Source organism: Eubalaena glacialis, chromosome 1 (genome assembly GCF_028564815.1).
Source record: "Eubalaena glacialis isolate mEubGla1 chromosome 1, mEubGla1.1.hap2.+ XY, whole genome shotgun sequence".
Taxonomy (NCBI): domain Eukaryota; kingdom Metazoa; phylum Chordata; class Mammalia; order Artiodactyla; family Balaenidae; genus Eubalaena; species Eubalaena glacialis.
The window spans coordinates 7,470,352-7,497,526 of NC_083716.1; the positions used below are offsets into that span (position 1 = coordinate 7,470,352).

The window sequence follows — 27,175 nt, forward strand, 5'->3', positions numbered from 1 at the left end:
TCTCTCTCCCAGATCACTGTAACAGCCCCTAACTCAAGGGGTCTGAACTGGAGACAATTCTGCCCCACGGGTAATTTGGCAAAAATGAGACATTTTTGGATGTCACAACTGGGGGTGGGGGTAGGGTGCCACTGGTATTTAGTGGTCAGAGGCCAACGAAGCTGCTAAACATCTTACAATGCATAGGACAGCCCCTCACAGCAAAGAATTATCCCCCCCCAAATGTCAATGGAATGAGGTTGAGAAACCCTGTGTTCCCACTTCTGCTTTTAACCCTTTCCCTGCCAAATCTATTCACAACATACCAGCCAAAATTGTCACACCAAAACTTAAATTTAAATCATGTTGCTTCTTGGTCAAATCCCAAACCTTACAATGACCTGACTCCTTCATTTCCTGCTGCTGTCCCGTTTGTTCACTCTGCTACAGCTACACTAGTCTTTTTTCTGCTTCCTGGATACCCCTATCTCATTCTACCTCAGGGGCTTTGCACTCACTCTTCCCTTTGCCTGAAATGCTCTTCTCCCAGAAAGCTGCAAGGTTTACTCCATTATCTCTGCTCTAGATGTGGTGATGTGTGACCCAGACCTCCCCTTGCACGACTGATTGCATTATTATCCCAGCTGCTGGGGAGGTTGTCAGGTGACAGCCCTCTCCTGGAATTATCCTTCATGGAAGAGTCTCATCACCCAAAGTCAATCCTCCTCTTCTGGGCAAACAAGCATTCAATGCCTGGTCAATGTAGATGAATAAAGGCCCACATTCTTCAATCCAACTTGAAAATTCCAAAGGATCATCCCAGCTTCACAGTGCCCTGTCAGGGGAGAGGGTGTTAGCTGAGGCTTGGTCGTAATGGTACCCCAGCCTGACTACTTCCTCTGTCCAACCCTGCTTCTCTCTCTTCCCCGATAGGTGGTGATCTTGAGAGCACTCCCTAATAAACTTCTTCCATGTTCATCTCAGTCTTACACTCTGCTTCCCTAGGGACACCACCTGTGACAAACTCTTTTAGGTTTTCACTCATTGCTACCCTCTCAGAGAATCCTTCCCTTCTAACCCTAACCAGAATCGCCTGGAACTTGACCATTGTTTTGCCAATTGGGGAGCATTTGGGAACTCCTGAAAGCAGTTTCAGAGAAGTTATAGGTGAGCAGGGTTCCAGGCTGCAGGGATTGGCAGAGTGAGAGGGAGACAGGCAACCCAGAATACCCTCAGAGCCTCCCTCCTGCCTTGTGGAACGGGCACCTGGTGGAAGGGACTGTGTTCCTTGGCACATTCCAGCTTCTCCTTGGTGATGGGCAGCTCTGCTCGGATCGAGCTTCTCCATCCCCCCACCAAGAATCTGTTGCCCTGGGAGATCAGAGGTGGTGCCCCATTCAGCCTTCAGGACTAAACACCCAGAGTAATCCTGGAGCCAGAGAAGGAACTCTGTATAAACCATGGTTTTTTTCCAGGGCTCCATACCAACAACTGTTTATAGCATTCATCAAACACAGCAAAAACATCTTAAGTGTTGGCAAGACATCAGATTGAAGACGGCCGTGTCTTTCATGGGTGCTTCTGAATTAGAACCTAAAACTTTTTAAGACCCACTCAGTCACATTCAAGCTTACTCTCTCGAGCATCGAGTCTAGAAAAAATCAAAACAACCATTCGTTCAGGGCAGCACTAATTGCCCGTGGCATCTGGTGGTTTTATTACTCTGTAATAAGGTTACTTACGCACTTTCTTGAGTTCTTTAATCACTATACACATAGATTCCCATCTGTCTTTTACCATAGTCTATCACCAGTGGTTGCCTGAAGATCTTGGAATGTCTTGCATCAGAGGAGATGCACATGCGGTCTTAATCGGGATTTCTGTGAGCTGGAAAGGCAACTGTTGATGCCGCTTACCTCCAGGGACTTGTTATTGGGCTTTTGTCTGCCATGTCAACAGAAATGTGGCCTAGGAAACATGCGTTTTGGTTGGAAGGCAGCCTTGCTAAGAGCCTTTGAGATTCTTGCCTAGGGCATTGGACTACCAGTATTTCATTGCTGCTACAGAAGTCCCCCCAGACCTTTGGCCCATAAGATCTCTGGCATTATGCTGCAGAACTTCCAGTATCAGTCCCACCAAGAGGTGGATGAATCTCAGATTCACTGGTTGGGAGCATTCTTATTACCAGCGAGCTGCAGGTGAGGAAATTGAAGCACACAGAGGTTAGGAGTCTTGGATAGGGCCAGGCGCCTGGTTAGGGGCAGAGCTGAGACAGGCATCTTGACTTTCGCTTAGACCTTTCTTCTCACTTAGCACTCTGATACCCGTGATTGGCTTACTTGGGAGGGCGGGGAAGAGGGCGGGGAAGAGGGCGAGGAAGGGGGCGAGGAAGGGGGCGAGGAAGGGGGCGAGGAAGGGGGCGGGGAGGGGGGGGCGGGTGTCGTAAGGCATTCATTTCACTGGACATAAATTCTCTCGTCCACCAGTGACGTCAAGTCAGAAGACGGCAGAGTGCTATTTTCAAGGCGGAATGCCAGCCGCAAATGAAATTAGCCTTGGGCAGGAAAGCCAAATAATGCGATGTACTGTCCTATCCATTTCTCAGATATGCCCACGACGTGGAGAGATGAGGTGATTTGTACATTTGGGTTGAGCAGTGTCGGCTTAGGTATTTAGTGTGGCTCCCCCACCGCCAGCCTTTTTCCAAAATGCAATACCTTGAACAGTCCCTTAGGAACAGCAGTCCCCAAATATAGTGGTGCTTAGGCGGGCACCTCGAAGAAGGGGGTGCATCTGACGCTGGTTGGAGGGAGAGTGGGGACCGAGGCGAGGTCCCACCCCGCCCAGTCTGGGCTTGGGACCCGGGACTCGGGACCAGGGTTGCTGCAGGAAAAGCGCAGGACTGCGGACCCCGGCCGGGGCCGGGAGCAGTAGAGAGGGCCGACTCCCGCCTCCTAGAGGCGCCAGCCCGCCCGTCCGCTCTGCCCGCGCCACGTCTCTATGGCGACCCCAACGGCCGTCCGGGGCAAGGAGCGCGATGAGCGAGGGCGCGGACGACGACGGCGGCGCTGGGGCCGCGGCGCGGTCTCCAGGGGGCAGTCCCGGAGGGGATGGCTTCGCCCCGTCTGCGCTGGGCACCCGAGAGCAGTGAGTGTGGCGCAGGGCAGGGGGAGGGTGAGCGGCGCTGCCCGGACTGGGCCGCAGGAGGGGAAGGAGAGATGGGGCCTAGGCGGCCCCGGAAGATGGGGAGAGCTTAGGGGGCGTGACGGGAGGAAGCCTAAAGGGCCGCCTTGGACGAAGGTCCGGGGGGTCGTAGGGTTGGAATCCCGAGGGACTACACTGGCGGCTGTAAAGAGGCCTTTCAAGGGGTTGACGTCTAAGGGGCCCGTGGGGTGCGGGAAGGGCTCTAAAGCTCTTGGGGAGGTTTTTTTAGGGGTCTTGAACCTTTCGGGCGGACTTGAAGAAAGGGAAAGTGGGCGGGGCTGACGAATAGGGCTGGTGGGCGAGGGTAGGAGGCCGGAGGAGAACTGCCCGGCTGGGGAGTTGAAAAGGTTAAGGGGACGAGGGCAGGGACGTGGAAGCTGGAAGGGGTGGGAGTGGGGGGGATGGTCTAAGGAGGGAGCGAGGAGATAGTGGGCATCTTGGAGTAGGAGAAAGTGGTCTGACCTAAGCAGACGCTCAGCAATTATTTAATGGATTAATAGATGGATGAATGAATGACTGTGGGGAAAGGTAAGAATGAGAGGTAACTTGGAGGGGGAGAAGGGCTTCTAGAGACATGAAATAGGAAGAGACGGCAGTTGATGGAGGAGGAGTCCTTAAAAGGAGTGAGAGTAAGTCTTAAAACTTAACCTTTAAGCGGAGCTTATTTTTGGCGAATTCCATTGTGAGTAACCACCTAATTGGTAGAAAATTCTTGTGTCTTTACATTTTAGACTGAAAAGTGCTGTAATGACACTATCTATGCCTTTACAGTCACGTTTTGGATTTGTGTTTGGGACTTAGGGATCCTTGGACAGATACGTCTTTGTATTTTTTAAGCTAAAACATACACCGTTTTAAATGTCAGGCATTGTTGTAAGTGCTTTACATGTATAAACTTATTCTTTCTTTCATTCTTTTAACACAAGGATGTTAAAAGATTGAGCGATGTGCACTTATCAACACTAATAATGTTTTAAATTTCTGTCATAACTATCCCAGTAATGTATTAGAAATATACCTTTAATTCATAATACAGTTTAATTGAATAATTTGCTTTGCACTTGATTATTCATATAGTTGGGATGCTGTCTATGAGAGAGAACTGCAAACTTTCCAAGAATATGGAGATACAGGAGAAATCTGGTAAGTTAGAAAAAGTAGTGGGATTATGATCCAGAAGATTGTGTAGGTGTGTGTGTGTCTTTTAAGTGCTTATCCCAGAGAAACCCTAGAAATCTTGGGAACCTTGGACTGATTCTGGCTTTAGTGGGTAGATTGACAGAATCTCTCTCTTTTCTCTTTTAATGGCCCAGATTTAAATTTGATGACAGTATTAGGAAATAACCCTTATTTTATAATTGTCCTTTTTCTATAAGCAATGCAGTTTTGAGCCACCAACATGTATAAGTGTTAATGCTGATGTAGAGAAACATTAATAAGTAACATACCAACCTTATCTATTCTGTTCTATTCTTGGGGGTGTTTTCTTCTAAATAATAGTAGAGATGAAGATTAAGCAGTTACAGATGTTATTTCTTACTTTCAAGAAAGACTTAATTGAGCAAACTGAATAAGCTGCTTAAGTGGAATGTAGTTGTAACCTTTGTTCTCTGTCCCTCTGTTATTTGATTAACTGATTCTCTGTTTCTAATAGGTTTGGAGAAGAGAGTATGACTCGACTAATAAGATGGATGCAGAAACACAAGATTCCATTGGATGCTTCAGTGCTTGATATTGGAACTGGAAATGGTGTTTTCCTGGTTGAACTTGTTGGTACTATTAGTATTCATGTGTTAGAACCAAATTTAAAAATGAAATTAAGAAAAAAATCTTGCAGTTGAGGATACTAGCTATCTAAATCCAAAGTAGTAAAGCAGTCGTACCACTTACTTTGAGAAGTCACATGGTACAAAAGGGAGGCTGCATGGGCTGTGAGAAAGCACTAAATGAGAAGCCAGGGGATCTGAGTCCTAGTCTTGGCCCTTCTTGCTTTTGTCTCAACCTTGAGCAAGCCACTTTTTTTTTCTGGACTTCAGTTCTTTCCTAAAGATTTTGACTAGGTGATTTCTGTTGGTTTCTTTTAGCTCAAAACTCTGGAAATCTGTATGTATAAAAGGAAGATGATTTTTTTTTTTACATTTCCAGTAGGACATATATCCCTTTTCTTAGGTGAGCATATGGTTTTTGAAGAGTGTTTTGCATATGGTTTGAAAAGAGCATTTTGTCCATGGAACTGAGTTTTGGTACAGGTTCTACTACTAGCTAAACCATCACTGTTAATGCCTGTAGTGTATCATTGCTCTGCCAAGTGCTGTGGAGGAGGTGTAAGACTTAGGCTTCATCCTAGATGGTTTTACTGTTTCAGTTTGTAAGGATATCTGCATAACAGTGAAACTTGCTAAGTGACTACCACCTGCCAAGCCTTGTGGGAGGCACTGGCAGTATGAAAATTTAGACCTTGTGCTTGAGTTGTTCACAGTACAATAGAGGATAGACTGACATAGACATAAATAGCTAATGCTGTAGCTTGATGTATGCAATAATAGATATACTGAGTATAGGAAAGGGAGTGATTTGGGGAAGAGGGATAGGAAGGGTCTTGGAGGAGCTAATATCCAAGTTGGGTGGAAATTGTGTTGAGTGTGGGTAGAGTGTAAAGAGGGAGAGAATTTCAAGAAGTGGAAACATAATCTAAAGGCATGAAGGTTCTGGCCCTATAAATAATTTGGTAAATTAGAATATAAAGTGTATGTGTGAGATAGACAGAGATGAGGTTTAGATTAAAGGTAGGAGCCATATCATATGCCATGCCTAAGAGCTTAGATTTTACTTTTAGTCTATGGGGAGCCATTAAAATGTTTGAAGCAGTGAAATGTGATTAGAAAAAATTGTAATAAATTTTTTTGAAACGAGGTGCAGCATAAGTACATTAAAGTGCACAAACCAAAAGAGTATGGCTCAATGAATTATTACCAAGTGAACACACCTATCACCCTAATCAAGAAATAGAATATTACAGACTCTAGAAGCCCCCCCTTAAACTCCCTGCTAATCCTCTCTAAATTGCTCCTCCTTCCCCTCTAAAGGTAACTACAAGGAGTTTTAACATCATTGATTAATTTGTCTGTTTTGGATATATAAATGGAAGTCTTCAGTATGTTCTTTCTGGTGTCTTTCACTCAACATTCTGTGAGATTCACTCAACTTGTACATAGCAGTTCATTCGTTTTTGTTGCTGTATATGAATCCTTTGTACACTTATACCACAATTTTATTTATTCATTCTGTTGTTTACCTGTAGATACTTTCGGATTCTAATAGCTTACTTGTAGAGGTTAATGATTTATCCTTTGAGACTAGCAGTTTAACTATAGATTCTTTTATATTTTCTACACATATAATTATGCAAACTATAAATAATGATAGTTTTATTTCTTCCTTTCCAATCCTTTGTAACTTTTCCCCCCTTATTACACTGTTTGGGACCTTTGGGAGAATGTTGAAAAGAAGTGGTGACACAAGGCATCCTTGTCTTTTTCGCCCTTTTCAGAGAATACGTTCAGTGTTTCACTGTTAGGTATGATGTTATCTTGTAAGTTAGTTTTGTAGATAACTCTGTTATCAGACTTCAGAAGTTTCCTCCTGTTTCTCCTTTGCTAACCGTGTGTGTGCGTGTGTGTTGTTGTTGATTAAATGTTTTTCCTGTATCTGTTGAGGTAACCATATGAATTTTTTCCTTTATTCTGTTCATGTAGGTGAATTACATTGATCATTTTCAAATGTTAAGTGCATTTCTGGAATAAACCCAACTTATATATATATTACTGGATTCAGTTTGTTAATATTTTGTTTAGGATTTTTGCAACTTTGTCCATGAGGGAGATTGTCCTGTAATTTTCCTTTCTTGTAGTGTCCTTGTCAGGGTTTGGTATCAGGTTATGCTGACATCATTAAACGAGAATCTATTTTTTGAAAGAGTTTGTTGACAATTTTTTTTTCTTCCTTAAATGTTTGGTAGAATTCACTGGTGAAGCTACCTAGATGTGGAGTCGCTTTGGGAAGTTTTTTTCTTTTTTAATGTGAACTTACTGAATAAAGTATAACATCCATGTAGAAAAGTGAATAGGTCATAAGTGTACAGCTTTTACAAAATGAACACTTGTGTGTAACTCACCAACCTGATCAACAAATAAAACATTATTAACACCATAGAAGAAGCCTCCTTGTGTCCCCTCCCACTCATTCCCTCCTAAAGGTAATGATTATTTTGACTTCTGTCATCATAAGTTAGGCTGTTTTTCATGTCAGCTGTACTGGTTTCTCATTGTGGTTTTAATTAGCATTTTCCTAATGACTAATGATGTTGATTACCTTTTCATGTGCTCATTTGCCATCTGTATATCTTTGGTGAAATGTGTGTTCAAATCTTTGGCCTGTTTTTAAATTGGGTTGCCTGTTTACTTATTAAGATTTGAGGATTCTTTATGTATTATGGATATAAGTTCCTTGTCAGGTATGTGATATGCAAATGTTTTCTCTCATTTGTTAGCTTGTTTTTTTTCATTCTCTTTAACAATATCTTCTGAAGAGCAGAAGTTCATTTTTATGAAGTCAAATTTGTTAATTTTTTCTTATATGGATCGTGCTTTTGTTGTCATATTAAAGAACTCTTTGCCTAACTTAAGGTCACATAGGTCTTCTAGGTTTTCTTCTAAAAGTTTTAAAGTTTTACATTTTACATTTAGATCTATTATTTGTTTTGAATTAATTTTTGTAGAAGGTTTGAGATACTGGTTGGGGTTATTTTTTTGGCATGTGAATGTTGAATTGTTCCATCTGTCATTTGTTGAAAAGATTATCTTTTTTCCATTTCATTGAGTTTTGCCTCTTTTTGACTTGATATGAATAGTATCTTTGGGTATGCACTTTTTTGATATGGTTTCTTTTGCTGAGCATGGATTTGTTAGGTTTATCCATGGTCTTTCATATTGTGTGTAGCACTAGAGTGCTTCATTTCATTGTGGTTAGTACTGTACTATATGAAAATACCACAGTTTATTTATTGATTTAGTCATTCATTCATTTTATTCATTCATTTTCCTGTTGATGGTCATTTGACTCATTTCCAGCACTGTGTTATTATGAATACTGCCAAACAGTTTTCCAAATTGGTTGCACTAGTTTGCACTCCTACTGGCAGTTTGTGAGAATTCTAGTAGCTCCACATCCTTGCCAACACCTGCTCTTGTCAGCTTATCCAATTTCAGTGATTCCGGTAGGTGTGTAGTGGTATCTTGTGGTTTTATTCTCATTTCCCTGATGACTAAGGATATTGAGCATATTTTCTTATGCTATCTATTTGGCTATTTTTTGTGAAATGCCTATTCAAGCTTTTGCCTATTTAAAAATTGGGTTGCCTTTCTTTTATTGATTTGTAGGAGTTTTTTATATATTCTGTGTATATAACCTTTGTATCTGGTGTGTCGCTTGTCTCTTCACTTTTGTAATAGTATCTTTTAAAAAAAAATTTATTTATTTATTTGGCTGCGCCAGGTCTTAGTTGCAGCACGCATGATCTTTCTTGCCGCGTTTCCTTGCGGCACGTGGGATCTTTTTAGTTGTGGCATGCAGGATCTAGTTCCCTGACCAGGAATCAAACCCGGGCACACTGCATTGGGAGCTTGGAATCTAAACTGCTGGACCACCAGGGAAGTCCCTGTAATAGTATCTTTTGATGAACAGAAGTTCTTTGATTTTACTGAAGTTTAATATATCATTTAAAAATGGTTAGTGCTTTTGAATATTGTGTAGTAAATCTGCCTACCCAGAGTCAAAAAGATATTTTCCTATATGTTTTTCTAGAAGCTTTGTTGTTTTCCTTTTCACATTTAGGTCCCAATTAATTGCTGTGTATGTTGTGAGGTAGAGTCAAGGTTTATTATTTTTTTTCCCTATGAATATTCAGATAACCCAGCACCACTAATTGAAATGTCTGCTCTTTCCCCCACTGTACTGTAGGGGTGCCTTTGTCATAAGTCCAGTAATGGTATGTGTTTGGGTCTGTTTCTGGATCCTCTGTTCTATTCCTTTGGGTCTGTTTGTTTATCCTTATGCCAGTGCCAAATTGTCCTAATTACTGCAGTTTTGTAAGTCTCCCCATTTGGTTAATGTAAGTTCTCCAACTTTGATAGCTTTTCCATTGTTGTCTTGTATGTTGTTAGTTAGCTCTTTGCATATTTATTTAAATTTTAGAATCATCACTTTTCAGGAAAAAAAAAACCCACCCTGGGATTTTGATTAGGATTGTATTGAATTTATGGATCAGTTTGAGGAGGATTTACATGTTTATAGTATTGAGTGAATCCATGAACATGATGTATTCCTCCATTTATTTAGTTCTTAATTTTCTCTCAATAGTATTTTGTCTGTATAGAGATTTTCTGTACAGAGATCTTATATATTGGGTTGGCCAAAAAGTTTGCTCGGTTAATGAATACATTGTTCAATAAAGTTCTTGGTGAAAATGAAAAATGTGTCTTATTTTTACTTAAAACCGAACAGGGACTTCCCTGGTGGTGCAGTGGTTAAGAATCTGCCTGCCAATGCAGGGGACACGGGTTCGAGCCCTGGTCCGGGAAGATCCCACATGCCGCGGAGCAACTAAGCCTGTGTGCCACAACTACTGAGCCTGCGTGCCACAACTACTGAAGCCCATGCGCCTAGAGCCCGTGCTCCGCAGCAAGAGAAGCCACCGCAATGAGAAGCCCGCGCACCACAACGAAGAGTAGCCCCCGCTCACCGCAACTAGAGAAAGCCCGTGCGCAGCAACGAAGACCCAAGGCAGCCAAAAATAAATAAATTTATTTAAAAAAACCAGATAACCAGAACAACTTTTTGGCCAGCCCAGTATTTTTCCTTGGTTGATTCCTAGATTTTTTTGTTGTTGTAATTATTATTGTTATGCTTTTAAATTTTATTTTCTAATAGTTCATTGCTAATATGTATAAGTACAACAGATTTTTATATTGATCTTGTATCCAGTAAGTCACACATTAATTCTAATTATTTATTTATAGATTCTTTTGGATTTTCTATGACGATTGTAATGTCATGTGTAAATAGTAGTTGTATTTCTTCTATTCCATTCTTAATATTTTGTTTATTAAAATGCTGTGCAGTCTCTAGGTCAACATTGAATAGAAATTGTGAAGGCAGGTAGCCTTCTAACACTGCCTATTAGAAGAGGAAAGCTTCTAATATTTCACTGTTAAATATGATGTTAGCTCTAGGTTTTTATAGGTAGTCATCCAGATTGAGGCTGTTCCTTTATATTCTAGTTTGTTAAGAGTTTTTAATCATAATGGGTGTTGAACTTGATCAGTTGCTTTCTTTAATATTCATTGATATGATCAAATGATTTTTCTTCTTGATTCTGTTAGAGTTGAATTGATTGATTTTGGTGGGGGTCCTCAATTTTTAAAAAAAATAAATTTATTTATTTTATTTATTTATTTTTGGCTGCGTTGGGTCTTAGTTGCTGTGTGCGGGCTTTCTCTGGTTGCGGTGAGCGGGGGCTACTCTTCGTTGCGCTGTGCGGGCTTCTCATTGAGGTGGCTTGTCTTGTTGCGGAGCACGGGCTCTAGGTGCGTGGGCTTCAGTAGTTGTGGCACGCAGGCTCAGTAGTTGTGGCTCATGGGCTCTAGAGCGCAGGCTCAGTAGTTGTGGCGCAGGGGCTTAGTTGCTCTGCGGCATGTAGGATCTTCCCGGACCAGGGCTCGAACCCGTGTTCCCTGCATTGGCAGGCGGATTCTTAACCACTGCGCCACCAGGAAAGCCCCTCAGTTTTTTTTTTAATTGACATTTTTATTGAGATAATTGTAGTGATTGACTGTTCAATGTTACAACAAATTTCCATTCCTGAAGTAAACCAAGTTTGATTGTGGTGTATTATCCTTTTCATATATTGTTGGATTTGATTTGGTAGTATTCTACTTAGGAATTATATAGCTTCATGAGAGAGATTAGCCAGTAATTTTCCTTACTTGCAATTTTATTTTTATTTTTAAAAATATTTATATATTTACTTTATTTTTGGCTGCGTCGGGTCTTAGTTGCGGCATGCGGGATCTTTCGTTGCGGCATGCGGGCCGTCTAGTTGTGCTTACTTGCAATTTTAATGTAAAGTTTTTGTATCAAGGTTATGCTGGTCTAATAAAATGAGATGAGACTTGTCTCTGTTTTTATTTTTTTCAGAGGATTTTTGTAAGATTAGCTTTGTTTCTTTCTTAAATGTTTGGAAGAATTCATGGTGACATTCTCTGGATGCTATCTTGATTAGTGTAGCTTTTTAGTAAATCTTAAAGTTGGGTAGTGTGATTCTCTCAACTTTATTCTTCTTCAAATGTTGTTTTGGCCATTCTAGTTCCTTTACCTTTCCAAATAAATTTAAGAATTAGTTTGTAAATATCTACAAAAGAATCTGTGCTGAAAATTTCATTGAAATTGAGCTAAATCTATGGTTTGAGGAGAATCGACACCTTTACTCTCTTGAGTCTTCCAATTCATGAACATGATGTGTCTCTTCATTTATTTAGGTCTTCCTGGATTTCTTTCCTCAGCATTTTTTGGTTTTCATTCAGCATGCAGATCCTGTGCATATTTTTTGGACTTATACCTATGTATTTTTTTTTGGAGTATTTAAAATGGTATTGCTTTTTGAAATTCAGTTTCCAATTGTTTATTGCTAGAAATATGGTTGATTTTTGTGTTGCCTTTGTATCCTGTAATCTTGCATTTTATTAGTTCTAGGAGGTTTAAGTGGATTTTCTGGGATTTTCTATGTAGACAGTCATGCCATTTGTGAATAGGGACAGTTTTATTTCATTCTTTCCAATACACATGCCTTTTTTTTTTTCTTGCCTGATTACACTACCTAGGTCTTCCAATACAATATTGACTAGGACTGGTGATGGCACATTCCTGCCTTGTTCCCATCTTAGGGGGAAGGTCTTCAGTTTTTCACCATTAAGGATGATGTTAGCTGCAGGATTTTATTAGATGCCCTTTATCAGGTTGAAGAAGTTCCCTTGTATTTCTAGGATGTATTTCTTGAATTTCGTTAAAAAAATAATAAAATAAATTTTTTTTGCATCAGTGAATATAATCATGAGGTTTTTTTTCTTTAGACTGTTAATATGGTGGGTGATATTAATTGATTTTCAGATATTGAACCAGTATTGCACTTGTGGAATAAGCCCCATTTGGTCATAATGTATAATTCTGTTTCTATATTGCTAGATTCAATTTGTTACTATTTTGTTGAGAACTTTTACATCTGTATTCTTTTTTCTTAAGATTTTTTTTGGGAACTTCCCTGGCGCAGTGGATAAGACTCTGCACTCCCAGTGCAAGGGGACCCGGGTTGGATCCCTGGTGAGGGAACTAGATTCCACATGCATGCCACAACTAAGAGTTCGCATGCCACAACTAAGGAGCCCGCCTGCCACAACTAAGACCTGGCACAACCAAATAAATAAATAAATAAATTTTAAAAAAGATTTTTTTGATGTGGACCATTTTTAAAGTCTTTATTGAATTTGTTACAATGTTGCTTCTGTTTTATGTTTTGGTTTTTTGGCTGCTAGGCATGTGGGATTTTTAGCTCGACCAGGGATTGAACCCGCACCCCCTTCATTGGAAGGTGAGGTCTTAACCACTGGACTGCCAGGGAATTCCCTACATCTGTATTCTTGAGGGATATTGGTCTGCAGTTTCCCTGCAGTCCTGTATTACCTTTATTTGGTTTTGGCCTCAGGGCATTGATGGCCTTATAAAATGAGTGGGGAAGAAGTCCCTCCTTTTTAAATTTTTTTAAGATATTGTGTAGCACTAGTGTTATTTCTTCTTGAGTGTTTGGTAGAATTTGCAATTAAACCATTTAACCCGGAGATTTCTTTTCTGAAGGTTTAAAATATGAATTAAATTTCTTTAATAGTCACAGTCCTATTTAGGTTATTTATTTCATTTGAGTGAGTTTGTGTGGTTTGTGGTTTTTGAGGAATTAGTCCATTGTGAATTTGTGTGTATAGAGTTCTGCACAGTATTCTCTTATTATCCTTTTAAAGTCTGTTGGGTCTGTATTGAAATCCCCTTGTTCATTCCTAATGTTGGTAACTTGTGTCTTCTCTCTTTTTTTCTTTGATAGTGATGCTTGAGATTCATTTTTTCTATCTTTTATAAAAATTTGCTTTTGTTTTCATTGACTTTCTCTATTGCTTTTATGTTTCAATTTCAATGAGTTCTGCTCTTAATTTTATTATTTTTTCATTCTTTTTGCTTTTAATTTATTCTTGCTCTTTTTTTCTAGCTTCTTAAGGTAGAAGCTTAGATTATTGATTTGGGACTTTCCTTCTTTTCTCATGTAAACATTTAATGATATAAATGCTATAAATTTTCCTGTAGGTGCTCTTGCACCATACAAATTTTGATATGCTGTATTTTTATTTTCTTCTTCTTTTTTTTTTTTTTTTGGCTGTGCCGTGGGTCTTGCAGGATCTTAGTTCCCCAACCAGGGATTGAACCCGGGCCCCTAGCTGTGAAAAGTGTGGAGTCCTAACCACTGGACCACCAGGGAATTCTCTGATTTTCTTCTTTGATCCAGATTATTTAGAATTCTGTTGTTTAATTTCCACATGTTGTGGATTTTTCTCTTTCTGCTTTTGACTTCTAATCTAATTCAGTTATGTCAGAGAACATATTTTGTATGACTTAAATTCTTTTAAATGTGTTACTTTGTTTTATGATCCAGGATATATCCATCTTGGTGAATGTTTCATGTGCACTTGAAAAAAACGTGTATTCTGCTGTTACTGGATAGAGTATTCTGTATATGTTAACTAGACTTTTGGTGTTTGATGGTGTTGTTCATTTCTATACCTTTACTGATTTTCTGTCTATTAGTTCTATTAATTATGGAAATAGTAATGTTGAAGTGTCTGACCATATTGGTAGATTTGTCTATTTTAACTTTTATTTCTGTCAGTTTTTGCTACATGTAGTTTCAAACTCTGTTGTTCAGAGGATACACATTTAGGATTGTATTTGTGTATTGATGAATTGACCCGTTTATTGTATAATGTTCCTCTTTAACATTGGTAGTTTTCTTTACTTTGATTTTACTTTGATGCTAATAATAAAGCCACTCCAGCTTTTTAAAAAAATTGAGATATAATCCACATACCATAAAATCTACCCTTTGAAAGTGGTTTTTAGTATATTCACAAATTTGTACAACCATCGCCACTATTTTAATTCCTGAAGATTTTCATCACCCCAAGAAGAAACCCTATATTCATTATCGTTCACTCCTTATTCCTCATTCCCTTCAACCCCTGGCAACCACTAATCTATATTCTGTGTCTGTGGATTTGTCTATTATGGGCATTTCATATAAATGGAATCATCAATATGTAGTCTTTTGTGTCTGGCTTCTTTCATTTAACATAATGTTCTCAAAGTGCATCCATATTGTAGCATGTATCAATACTTTTTTCCTCTTCTTGTCCAATTAATATTCTGTTGGATGGGTTTACCACATTTTGTTTATCCACTCACCAGTCGATGGACATTTAAGTTGTTTCTGCTTTTTGGCTATTATGAAAAATGCTGCTGTGAAAATTCATGTATAAGTTTTTGTGTGGACATATGTTTTCATTTCTCTTGGGTATATACCCAGGTTCATATGGTTACTCTATATTTAACCTTTTGAGAAATTGCTAGACTGTTTTCACAGTGGCTGCACCATTATACACTTCCATGTGCACTGTATGTGAGTTCCAATTTTTCCATATTCTCACCAACGCTTTTTATTATCTTTTTGATTGTAGCCATCCTTGTGGGTGTGAAGTTCAACTTTTTAAAATTAGTTTTTGCATGGTATATCCTTTTCTATTCTTTCTCTTTGAACCAGCCTATATCATTATATTTGAAGTGAGTTTCTGGTAGCCAGCATACAGTTGGGTCATGTTTTTTTATCCTTTCTAATAATCTCTATCCTTTAATTGATATATTTAGAACATTTGGATTTAGGTCTACCATTTTATTATTTCCTTTCTCTTTGTTACCTCTGTTTTTTCATTCTTCCCTTTCTCCTTTCCTGCTTATTTTGGTTTATTTGAACATTTTTTAGTATTCCATTTTAATTAGATATATCTATTTGTATAAATGTCTTTGTATAGTTTCTTTAGTGGTTGCTGTAATGACTATCTTTTTGGCTTTTTTAGTGGTTGCTGTATGATTATAATATACATACTTTATTTCACAATCTACTTAGAATCAGTGTTTTACCATTCCATGTGGAATGTGGAAAACCTTAACCACCTGTGAGTTTTTTAATCTTCCTTTCTTTATATTGCAGTTGTCTTAAATACTACCTTTACATTGAAAATCCTGTAGGATAATGTGATAATATTTCCTTTCAAAGGAGAATAGTAGTTAATTATGTTAACACAGATATTTACTTTCGTAGCTTTTTTCTTCTTGATCTTCCAAGTTTGTTTGTTTGTTTGTTTGTTGTGGTATTATTTACCTTCTGTCTAAAGAACTTCCTTCAGGAATGATTTTAGAGCAGCTTTCCTGGCAAGAAATTTTCTTAGCGTTTCTTCACCTGAGAATGTCTTTATCTCACCTTCATTCCTGAGGGATGTTTTTGCTGAATATAGAATTCTGAATTAACTGTTCTTTCAGTACTTTAAAAATGTTGTGTGACCTCCATAGTTTTTGATGAGAAATCTGCAGTCGTCTGAATTGTTGTGTTCCTGTAAGTAATGCATCAGTTTTCTAGATGCTTTCAAGATTTTTTCCATTGTCTTTTAGTTTTTACCAGTTTAATTATGTACTGCTGCTTGGATTTCTTTCTCCTTATCCTGTTTGGGGTTCATTGAGCTTTTTGAATCTGAGAACTTAAGTCTTTTGCCAAATTTGGGATGTTTTCAGCCTTTATGTTTTCAATTTTTCTTTTTTCCCCCTGAATCACATTCTCCTTTCCTTTTGAGAGTCTGTAAATATCAATGTTAAGCCTCTTTGTATTGTCCCACAGGTCCCTGAAGCTTTGGGACCTGTTCATTTTTTTTCCAATTATTTTTCTCTGTTGATTAGATTTGATAACTAGTATTGATGTGTCTTCAAGTTCATTGAGTTTTCTTCTGTCATTTCCATTCTGTTATTGAGTCCACATATTGCAGTTGGCTGATAGTCTCCTAAGGCTCTTTTAAGTTCTCCCTACACTTTTTCTTTATGTAACTTGGTGATTTATTTGTTGTAGAAGGTAGTTTATTAGTCCCAAATGATTTACCACAGTATGGACTTTCTAATTGTATCTCTGTAGTATTATTTAACATGTTTTCTGTCCCCTGTGTTTTCTGTAGGTTGGAAGTTAAATCTAGAATAAGGGTCAGCAAACTATAGTTTATGAGTCAAATCTAGGCTTCCCCTGTTTTTATAAATATTTCTTGGAATACAGCTTTGTCTGTAGCTGCTTATGTGCTACAGTAGTAGAGTTGAGTAGTTGTGACAGGGGTTGTATGACTGGGAAAGCGTAAAATATTTATGTTCTGTTCCTTTAAAGAAAAGGTTTGTTTACCTCTGATCCATAGATTTTTATCAAATTCAGTTTTTTTAAAACAAGTAAATTCAATAGGTGGTCATGTATATTTGCCTATGTGACACATAATGTTTAGTTTTCTGTATTTTTGTGATGTTAACAATCATTGCTTATATTCGGTGCTTTTTCAGTGACCACCTACATTTTTGATAGATACACACACACACACACACACACACACACACACACTTTTTTTTTTTTTGCTGGGTATATAATTTTAGATTGACATTTTCTTTTTGTTGTTTTCTGGCTTCCATTCTTTATGACTTATTGCCAGCTGTCAGTCTTACTGTTGGTATTTTGCAGGTAATCTGTCACATTGTATCCCCCACCCCACTCTCTGAATGCTTTTGAGATTTTTCTTGATTTTGGTTTTCATCAGATATACTATTTGTATATAATATAAATTATATGTTTTATCAGATATATTATATATTATACTATACTATCTTTGTTTTTATCATGCCTTGAGTTTATAGTGCTTCTTGAATCTGTGGCTTGGGATCCTTTTTCAAAATTAGAAAGTTCTCAGTCATATGTCATTTTCTCTTCTGCCCTATTCTTATTTCCTCTTTTTCTAAGACTCCTATTATATATATTTAGATCTTATACTTTGTGCCATATTATGTCTTTTATGTTCTTTCCTGTTTTTAATTTTCCATCCTTCTGTCATTCTGTGCTTAAAGTGGTATTTTCTTCTGACTTTTCTTCCACTTCACTATTTTGTGTGTGTGTGTCCAATCTGCTATCAAGCCCATCCTTGAGTATCTTAATCACTGCATTTTAAAATTCTGTTATTTGTATGTTTGTTATAGTTTTCAGTTCTCTGTCACAATTCTCCAAATTGTCATTTATTTCAGTTTTTTAAATATGTTTCTGATCATTCTTTTATTTGAGTCTCCTGTGGGTCTTTTTCTAATGTAAGTTTTTTCCCTTTGGTTTTTGGTCATTTATTATTTCCTTGAATGTCTGCTTATTTCTCACTGAGTGCCAGAAATTGAATGTGAAAAATGTTGGCAGTAGTTTGAGGATGATTGTTCTAGAAACTTAAAACATCTGTATATGATTTTTATAAATTCTAAGGGAAGAATAAACAGGCTTGGAGAAGAAGGAACTGGTAAGAGTCAATTAATAGAATCATCCTGCATTCTAGGTCTGATAAAGAAGGAAATGAGGGAAACTGGGAGAAAATGAAGATCTTGAAGAATATGGATTGAGATCACTAAAAGAATAGGAGGTTGGCATCAAAGAAGGGATATTAGACCATAAGACTAAAAGTAAAAATGATCAAAGGGAGCAAAATGCTCTGTGGAAAATAATTGTTGTGTTACTTGAGTTTAGATTAGGAATCAGTCACTTAGGGTTGAGAAGTCTAAATAAGTCTTAAATGGATGGTGTTGGAGTAGGTTAAGTAGTTTTGAAGGAAGTTACGATTTAGTAAATGGTGAAGAGCTGGAAGAGAATTTCAGGCTACACTTTACTTTGCAACTTCTGTTCTTCAGATTTCCTTTGAAATTTTCTTTAGTCTGATTGGTCTAACAATGTTCAGCATAGTTAGGGGTGAAGACCAGAGGCCATCATGCTTCTGCCTCAGGCTCCACACACCCTTAGATGGGTTAGTATGGTTAGTAAACAGCTGGACTGCAGGTTTAGTCTCAAACCTCTTAAGTCCAGTGAGCTTTCTTTAACTCTTTGGGGGTGTTAATACCTGCCCAATTTATCTCACAGGTTTTTTGTAAAGGTCTACTGGAATGTATGAAATATTTCAAAAACGAAAAATACTATACAAATGTAAGGTGGTTAATGATCACATGGTTGGTGGAGAATTGCATGATTTATAAGTACACTGAAGGAAAATTTTTAAAAGCAAGAACTTATTACATACGCATTTAATTTATTCATGTAATTTAATTGTGTTAAGTAAAATTTATGACAGATTTTTGTGTGAATTAAAGCATATCAGCATTAGAAGTTAATACTACATTTTTCTGCTTTAGGGCCGAAATATACATATATTCTCGTTGTCTTTAAGAAAATGAATTTCCTTTTGAAAAAGAAATCAAATATTATAAAAGAATAAATTGTCACATTATATAAATTTAAACTTTTAGTTTCTATTTAGATTTTACAATAAAATTTAAACATTTTAGATTATTGGATGGTATATGTCATTTGATATATTAAAAAAATAAAACAGTCCCAGTCCTAAAGGAATATTATAATTCATAGGTAAAACAATATTTAAAACTTCTGAAAACTAAAGTATAACATTATTTCTCTCTCCCTAGGCAAAATTTGGTTTCTCTAATATTACTGGAATTGATTACTCTCCTTCTGCAATACAGCTTTCTGGAAATATTATAGAGAAAGAAGGTTTATCTAACATTAAGTTGAAGGTAACTATTATTTATATTACTGTAACTGTTATTTTTATTTATAATAAGTTATAAAGTTTAAATGTTTCTGAAGTATATTAATTTGCTGACATCTTTGAGCTCATAAATTAAGGGTCAATCATAAATAATCCAAAATGATACTTTTTAAGTGACAGTATTAAAATTTTCAGTCTAGTCAGTTTGGGAAAGTTATTTCCTCTTCTTCCTTGTGTGCAAGTCTGTTTATTCTTTCTCTCGCTCTTTTTTTTTTACAAATACACACAAATAATAGCTAACTTTGGATTAACTAGATCAAAAAGTTGTAAATGCCTAAAGTAGTATAATGCCACCAAAGATTACACAATTTATTTTTTGCCCTCTGATCTGTGAGGAGATGATGACTCTTGCATTTATATTTTTATCCCAGGCTTCTCCTTTGAGCTCTAGAATTATATAAACACTGCTTATTCTATAGTTCCACTTGGATAGCTAAAAGTCTCTTAGTTGGTCCAAAATGAAACTCTTGGTTTCTTCCTTAAACTTCTCACTCACCTCCCATCCCCTACCCCACTCTTTCCTTTAAATCCTATAACAGGGAATTCCCTGGCAGTCCTGTGGTTAGGACTTGGCGCTTTTACTGCTGTGGTCTGGGTGCACTCCCTGGTCGGAGAACTAGGATCCTGAAAGCCTCAAGGCGCCAACAACAACAAAAAATCCTATAGCCAATTTTGTTGGTTTTATCTTCAGAGTATATCAGGAATGTGATCATTTCTTGATATTTCCACTGCTACCTCCCAGATCCAAGCCACCATCATTTCTCACTTAGATGACTGTAGTAGCCTCTTACTTAGCCTTCCTGTTTCCACTCTTGCCACCCTGCTGTCCATTACCACAGGGTAGCCAGAGTTAGTTTTTTAAATATAAATCAGCTTGTGTCACTTCCTTGCTCACACGCCTCCAAGGGCTTCCCCGTTGCATTCAGAATGGGATCTGAACGCCCACCCAGCCTTACAAAGCCCCTTGTTTGGGCTTCCCTGGTGGCGCAGTGGTTGAGAGTCTGCCTGCCAATGCAGGGGACACGGGTTCGAGCCCTGGTCTGGGAAGATCCCACATGCCGCGGAGCGACTAGGCCCGTGAGCCACAATTACTGAGCCTGCGCGTCTGGAGCCTGTGCTCCGCAACAAGAGAGGCCGCGGTAGTGAGAGGCCCGCGCACCGCGATGAAGAGTGGCCCCCACTTGCCACATCTAGAGAAAGCCCTCGCACAGAAACGAAGACCCAACACAGCCATAAATAAATAAATAAATAAATAAATAAATAAAAGACTTTCTATTAAAAAAAAAAAAAAAAAGCCCCTCGTTTCTTACCTCTTCTTTATCACCAGTACTCCAGTCACACTGGCTTTCTTTCTGCTCCTGATACATGTCAGCCCTGTTTTTCTCCAGTCTTTATACCTGCTGCTCTCTGCCTAGAATGTTCTTGCCCCAGATCTTAGTTTGTTTCGCTCATTCTCATCATTCTGATCTCTGCTCAAATATCGCCTTCTTAAAGAGGTCTTGCCTGACTACCTTTTCCAAAACATTTCTCTTCCCAGTCACTCACTGTCTTCATTATTCTTTTTTTGTCTGCATAGCACTTTATCTGAAGTAATTTGGTTCGCTTATTTATTGTTTGCCTCTCCTTTCAGAGAATATGAGAGAGATTCTCACACAGGGACCTTCTTTGCTTTGTTTGCAGTTACAGTCCCAGGGCCTGAAAAGTTCCTGCCTGTAATAGGTGTTTATGAAATACCTGTTGAAGAAATGAATGCTTTTTTTATAAATTTATTTTTTTATTTATTCTTTATTTTTGGCTGTGTTGGGTCTTCGTTGCTGCGCACGGGCTTTCTCTAGTTGCGGTGAGCGGGGGCTACTCTTCGTTGCGGTGCATGGGCTTCTCATGGCGGTGGCTTCTCTTGTTGTGGAGCACGGGCTCTAGGCACTAGGGCTTCAGTAGCTGTGGCTCTCGCGGGCTCTAGAGCGCAGGCTCAGTAGTTGTGGCGCACGGGCTTAGTTGCTCCACAGCATGTGGGATCCTCCTGGACCAGGGCTTGAACCCAGGTCCCCTGCGTTGGCAGGCAGATTCTTAACCACTGCACCACCAGGGAAGTCCCACTAAATGAATACTTTTATATAGGCATTTAGGATAGGAACTTCTCCAAACTTCACTCTTAAGAGTGGTAGTCATTATTTTGCTTCAGGTGTAATGAATACTTTGATGTGCGTCAGGGGCAGGAAACCTATGTTCAAATGTATGTAAACATGTAATACACATTTTCAAGTCAAACAATAAGAGTTTTAGATAATACACTATTTATGATTATTTTAAGTTTATATGACTAATCACGAGCTAATTGCTTAATTACTTTTTCAAAGCAGCTTTTCAGAATTAAGTTTGTTGGCAAATTATTTTTAATATTTTATGAAATTGAGGCGGATCACTATTTCAAATGCTTCTAAAGTATCAGTAAGTTATTGAAGTTATTGAAAATGAATGAGATGCTGATACATGACTTTCAAAATCTGAAGTGCATGATATTCATAAAGTTAAGTAATTGCAGTTTAAACAGTCCTTTAATTTCTTAAGCTTTGTGCCATTCATTGTATCCATTAGTTGCTTTGTAAGCTGCTGAGTCAAGGCAAAAGAACTTTTGATTTACCGTGTTTACCTCAGGTCATACAGCTAGTAATGTCAGCTAAAAATCATCTTATTTCAAGTGCCTTGTTTGAGTTCCAGATATTTTTTTGTCATTTAAAAAAATATTTCAAATATTCTTTTTTCGACAGAAATAACTTTTTCATAAACCAGGCTTGTGAGCCCCATTTATGTGCTGGTATTATTAGGCAATACACCTGGCTTTGATTTGTTTCCAAATTTGTAGAGATTTGGAATGTCCAGGAAACACTGTCAGTCTTGCTTACTAATCTTAGCTTTAATGATCTTGGAATGAAGCACATAAAAGTTAGCTATAAAGTTGAAAATGTTTATTATATGTAAAATGCCATCATAAGTAATTGCTCTTTTTATCTGTAACTTTTTACAGATTGTTACTTAAATTCAGTAAATATTGTGTGTGAATTGTTCTCACATAGACATTGATTTTTAATATAGGTAGAAGACTTTTTGAATCCTTCCACAAAACTGTCTGGATTTCATATTTGTATTGACAAAGGGACTTTTGATGCCATAAGCCTTAATCCTGACGATGCAATTGAAAAGAGGAAGCAATATGTGAAATCTCTCTCCAGGGTGTTGAAAGTGAAAGGCTTTTTTCTAATAACCTCATGTAATTGGACCAAGGAAGAGTTGCTAAATGAATTCAGTGAAGGTAAATGGCTGTTATGTTGTTTAAATGTGTTCTTACCTCAGGTTTAATGCACTTAAATAGGTTTTTTTTTTTCCCATGGTGTTATAGTATTTTACTTTTCTATTTGTGGGAATCGCCTGCTTTTCTTCTTTGTTAATAACTATGGTAGTACTTTTAACTGTATATGCAAAGAGCAAAGAAATAATATTGGTTGAGATCCAGAGTCCTTTGTAAAATTTTCCAAGAAATCCTGGCAGTTAAGTACTAAAATTTATGAGCCTGTAAAAATTAAGTTCTTTGTTTAAGCTATATAATCTGTTATTTAGGGAATCAAACAAAGGAAGTGCATATATTGTGTTTCTGACTTCAGTGTACTGATATATTGGTAATTAGTAATAATAGTAATAATGCAGATGGTAGTAGTGTTTTTTAAAGTCTTGTATGAGAGTTTTCATTTTATAGATACTTTGTCTTGCCTAGTGGTCACTTAGATATTTAGGATTTTTCTTTTGTTTTCAGTGTATATTCTTTTTTAACATTGCACAGAAACAAAATGTAGGAACTTAGAAGAATTACTACCTATTAATTCTTGAGGAAATCTCTACTTTTTGCAAGATTTTGGTGCCAAGACAGGATCCTTTTTTGCCCCATTAGCAAAGTATAATTAGTGCTGTGTCTACTAAATGGGGATCTTGTAAGAATCGAGAATCTTTAATCCATACACAAATATTTTGAGCTCTTTGGAAGACTGTTTCTTGCCTGGTTTAAGGATTATTTCACCTGTCACTTTACTCATGCAGTGCACAGGACTTTCTGGGAAAGTACCTTGAGAATCTATAACTATGTATTTGCTTGTTTTTTCCTTAGACTCCATTTCAGATTAGTATTGTTTTTTTTAAAGGAGTGGGAAGAATTTTCAGGTTGGAGTATTAATAAGTGATATGGTACTAAGTTTGTGGTTAAATTTTGAACCTCAGTTGTCACAAGCTAATGGGAAATGAATTTATAACTGTATTGCATGCGCTTTATCTCAGAGTTTGTTTTCTTTTTGGTAGTAAGGGAATAGGCAGTAGGAGGGAGAACACTTAACACATGTCCTTTTGTGTGCATTCGATGGCTTTGGCAGGTTATATAATGTAAAACTTGAAGTGTTTGAGGCTTGAAATGTGAGGTTCATTACTGTTGCCTCTGGAAAACAAGAATTATGTGATTTATTGTCTTTTATTTCATGTCATTAATTTTATTATCTTCTATGTTAAATTTGTTTCCTTTAGAACTATTGAGGCCTCCTATCAATAGTCTTTCTTCTTGAAGCTTGACAGTTTTAATAAATGCTCAAAGTTACACTGTGTAGGGCAAGTTCCTTTCCTGGTTTTTAAATACAGGTGTTCTCTTTTATCCCTGGAACCACCAGACAAAAACATATTTGTCTGTCTTTCATAATGAGGAACAGACTTTAGCCTTGTAAAGAGTGATTAAAAATGTGTCTGTGTCTGAGAACTACTGAATAAATTCTTTAACTTCTGTTCAGTTTTAGAGCTTAATGCAGAATTTAAATAAGCGAAATGTTACAACAGGAAATGTTAAAGAAATAATTATAAACAATTGAAGATATTTTTCTAGGCATGCTTCTCTTAGAAAATGGTTTTTGGAGTTAGATAGATACAGGACACTAACAGAACACACTGCCATGCATCACTGCCAAGGGGCTTGTCACTAGCTTTTAAGATTGACTTCCATGGTCCCTTTTGCATAGAATAAAGATTGCTTCACTAATTTTTTTAAGGTTCTTTGCTTCTTTCCTAATTTGAAATGTAAATGTTCATAAATCTGTTGAAATGAATTTTTCATTTTTCTTTTATAGCCCTATTTATATAAATATTTTGTGTTGCCGTTTGTTTTGGTGAGGATTACTTAATCATTTGGCAGACTCTAGGATATTCTAATTTGATGTCCAAGGAACTTGACTTTCTTACAACTAGTGAATTAAAAAAAAACCCCAAACCTATCTTACTGCAAAAGTAATCAGATTCATTATGAAAAAAAATTTTAAATATCAGTAACCCCAACACATAAGTATATAGATTCAAATAATTAAAATTTGTTATCTATCTCTGGTATACAACCACTTTGTATTGTTGATATAATACATCAACATTTTGATGTATTATCTACTGAAATGTAAAACTTAAATTCTGTAGGGTTAGTCTAGGGAGTTAAAAGATTAGTCCTAGAAAATTCACCCAGACAGCTCCATTTTCTCTTGAGAATTTTTATTACGAAATATTTTAAGCATATGTAAAATTTCAGAAAACAAATATGGGTGTGTACCCATGTACCCATCACAGTGGCTCCATTTTTTAGCATTAAAATATATCGTATTATTTAAAAGGCCTGACCTTCTTTGGAAAAGTTTTCTTATGATCAGTTTTTAATGAGTATGTTAATATTTAGTTACTTGTTAAGATTTGGTGAAGCTTGATTAAGAATATGAATTATGAAGCAAAGTATAAAACCAATTGATACAATAGTGTATATCCATTTAAGCATTTTTTTCTGTTTACAAGAGTTATTTGAGCTTTAGCTCAAGACATGGAAACTTAGAAAATGCAGACACCTTCTCCCCCAAAAGAAAAAGAATTCTCCCAAACTGATAGTCCCATCACTGAGAGAAAACCATGGTTAACTAAGAGTTAACCAACCTTCCACCCTTATTTGTCTTATTTTTTGAAAACAGAATAATAAAACATTAAATTTCCATTTTGTTTTATAGGTTAGGAGAACACCACATATTCTTATTTTAATCTTCACAAAATCACTGTAAGTTAGATAGGGGCAGTGATACCTGTAACCTCCTTGCATGGAAATTGAGGATTCTGGTTAAGGTAAATTGACCTTAATCTAGTAACCTTTCACCTAGTAAGTGGTAGAGCTGGGACTTGCACCCAGGATTTTTGAATACATGTTAAGTAAAAAAAAAAAAGAGAAATCACCCTGTGCTGCTTTGAAAGTTACTACTTCCTTACCTTCCCAAGTTCGGTTCAGTTTGGGTCTTGATCTTTGGTTACAAACTCTTTTTTTATTGTGGTAAAATATATATAACATAAAATTTACTATTTCGCCATTTTTAAGTTTATAGTTCTGTGGCATTAAGTACATTCTTATTGTTGTGCAACCATTGCCACCATCCGTCTCCAGGACTTTTTCATTTTTATTTCCATGTTACTTATCTTCTCTGTATTAAGTGCTTTTATATATCTGATTTGGATTAATTGACTTACTACATATAAAGCATTCAAAACAGTGCCGGATACATGGTAAGACCTCAACACATGGTAATCTGCTTCCTACAACTAGATGGTAAAGGAGGCCACTGGAGATGCAGAGTTGAAGGGATGATAAACAGGGATGATAAACAGGATGGATGGAAAGCCTCTTTTTTCCAGTTTGATTTTGTCTGTTACTTGTTCATTTCAAAGTGTTTTTGGGTGTATACACATATACACATATAGTATATAGGATAGAAGATCATAAAGTGAAATTTAGTCACAATTTGGAGTTTGGAATCACGTAATTTTGTAAAAGGTTCAAAAGTACATTGTTAATACAAATATCCCTTAACTGTGGGATTCAGTCCCTAATAAAAGTATTTTACTTTTGTCTGGCAGGATTTGAACTTTTTGAAGAGCTGCGGACACCCAGGTTCAGCTTTGGAGGCAGATCTGGAAACAGTGTAGCAGCACTGGTTTTCCAAAAAATGTGAGACTTTTCATTGGACAAATTCAGTTAGCTTTTTAAAGAAGCTCTGCATCAAAGTAAACCTGATACAGAAAATGCAAGTGCAAATAAATGTTTAGTAAGTACACAGGATGCACATGTTGAATAGATAAAATGGGTTGGTAAAAAAAATCATGAGCATGGAAGTAGTTCGGTTTTAGAGATCAACCAAGAATAATTTAAATTTTTCTTTTGTATTTGAGATGTAAATATTTTTCTTTCTGATTTAAAAAAATTTCCTGTAACTGCTGAACAGTTATAAACTTTAAAGCAGTAAATGAATTTACAGATAGTATGTATTCTTGATTTTTGTGCCTTGGTAAAGGTGAATTGAATATAGCTATTTATGAATATATGACCAAGCTATTCCAGGGCCAGAAAAATAAGCCAAACGACTTTCTTAATGTTTTATTAGACTATTATAAAACATAGTAAGTATGATATTTTGAGTTGAATAGGTTTTTTAAAAAAAAATTATTTAATACCTGAGAAAATCCCCTAGCCCTTATGTGTATAATTAAACAAAATCAGATAAATGTATCAGTTGATCAAGAAATATTTATTGAGCTTGTATTTTGTGGCTGATGATCTTCTACACACTGTGAGGGATAAATAGTAGAAGGAAAGACAACTAAGAGATACTGTTATATGCTGGCACTAGGTTAAGTTGTATTATCTTACTAAGTCATTGAATTCCCTCAATATCTTCTCGAGGCATGTATTACTTATTCCTGTTTCTACATATCAGATAGCTAGTACAGGATAGAGCCAGGATTCTTCTCTGGGTCTGACTCTAAAACCTGTTCTCTTCCCCTAGCGTATTCGCCTCCCAGGT

At 37.1% G+C, this 27,175-nt stretch overlaps 1 protein-coding gene across 2 annotated transcripts; it reads left to right on the forward strand.

The window, feature by feature from the left end:
• Positions 1-2,983: 2,983 nt before the first annotated feature.
• Positions 2,984-26,866, forward strand: EEF1AKMT2 (EEF1A lysine methyltransferase 2). 2 transcript variants are annotated; one of them, XM_061192304.1, is made up of 6 exons: positions 2,984-3,126; positions 4,261-4,326; positions 4,838-4,952; positions 19,132-19,239; positions 22,368-22,584; positions 26,232-26,866. In XM_061192304.1, exons 1-6 carry the CDS (start codon positions 3,017-3,019, stop codon positions 26,324-26,326), a joined length of 711 nt encoding a protein of 236 aa, XP_061048287.1. In that variant the 5' UTR covers positions 2,984-3,016; the 3' UTR covers positions 26,327-26,866. The 2 variants fall into 2 exon arrangements, with proteins under 2 accessions (XP_061048287.1, XP_061048296.1); XM_061192313.1 differs by lacking the exon at positions 2,984-3,126 and having other exon boundaries at positions 4,262-4,326; positions 4,838-4,956.
• The last annotated feature ends 309 nt before the right edge of the window (positions 26,867-27,175 follow it).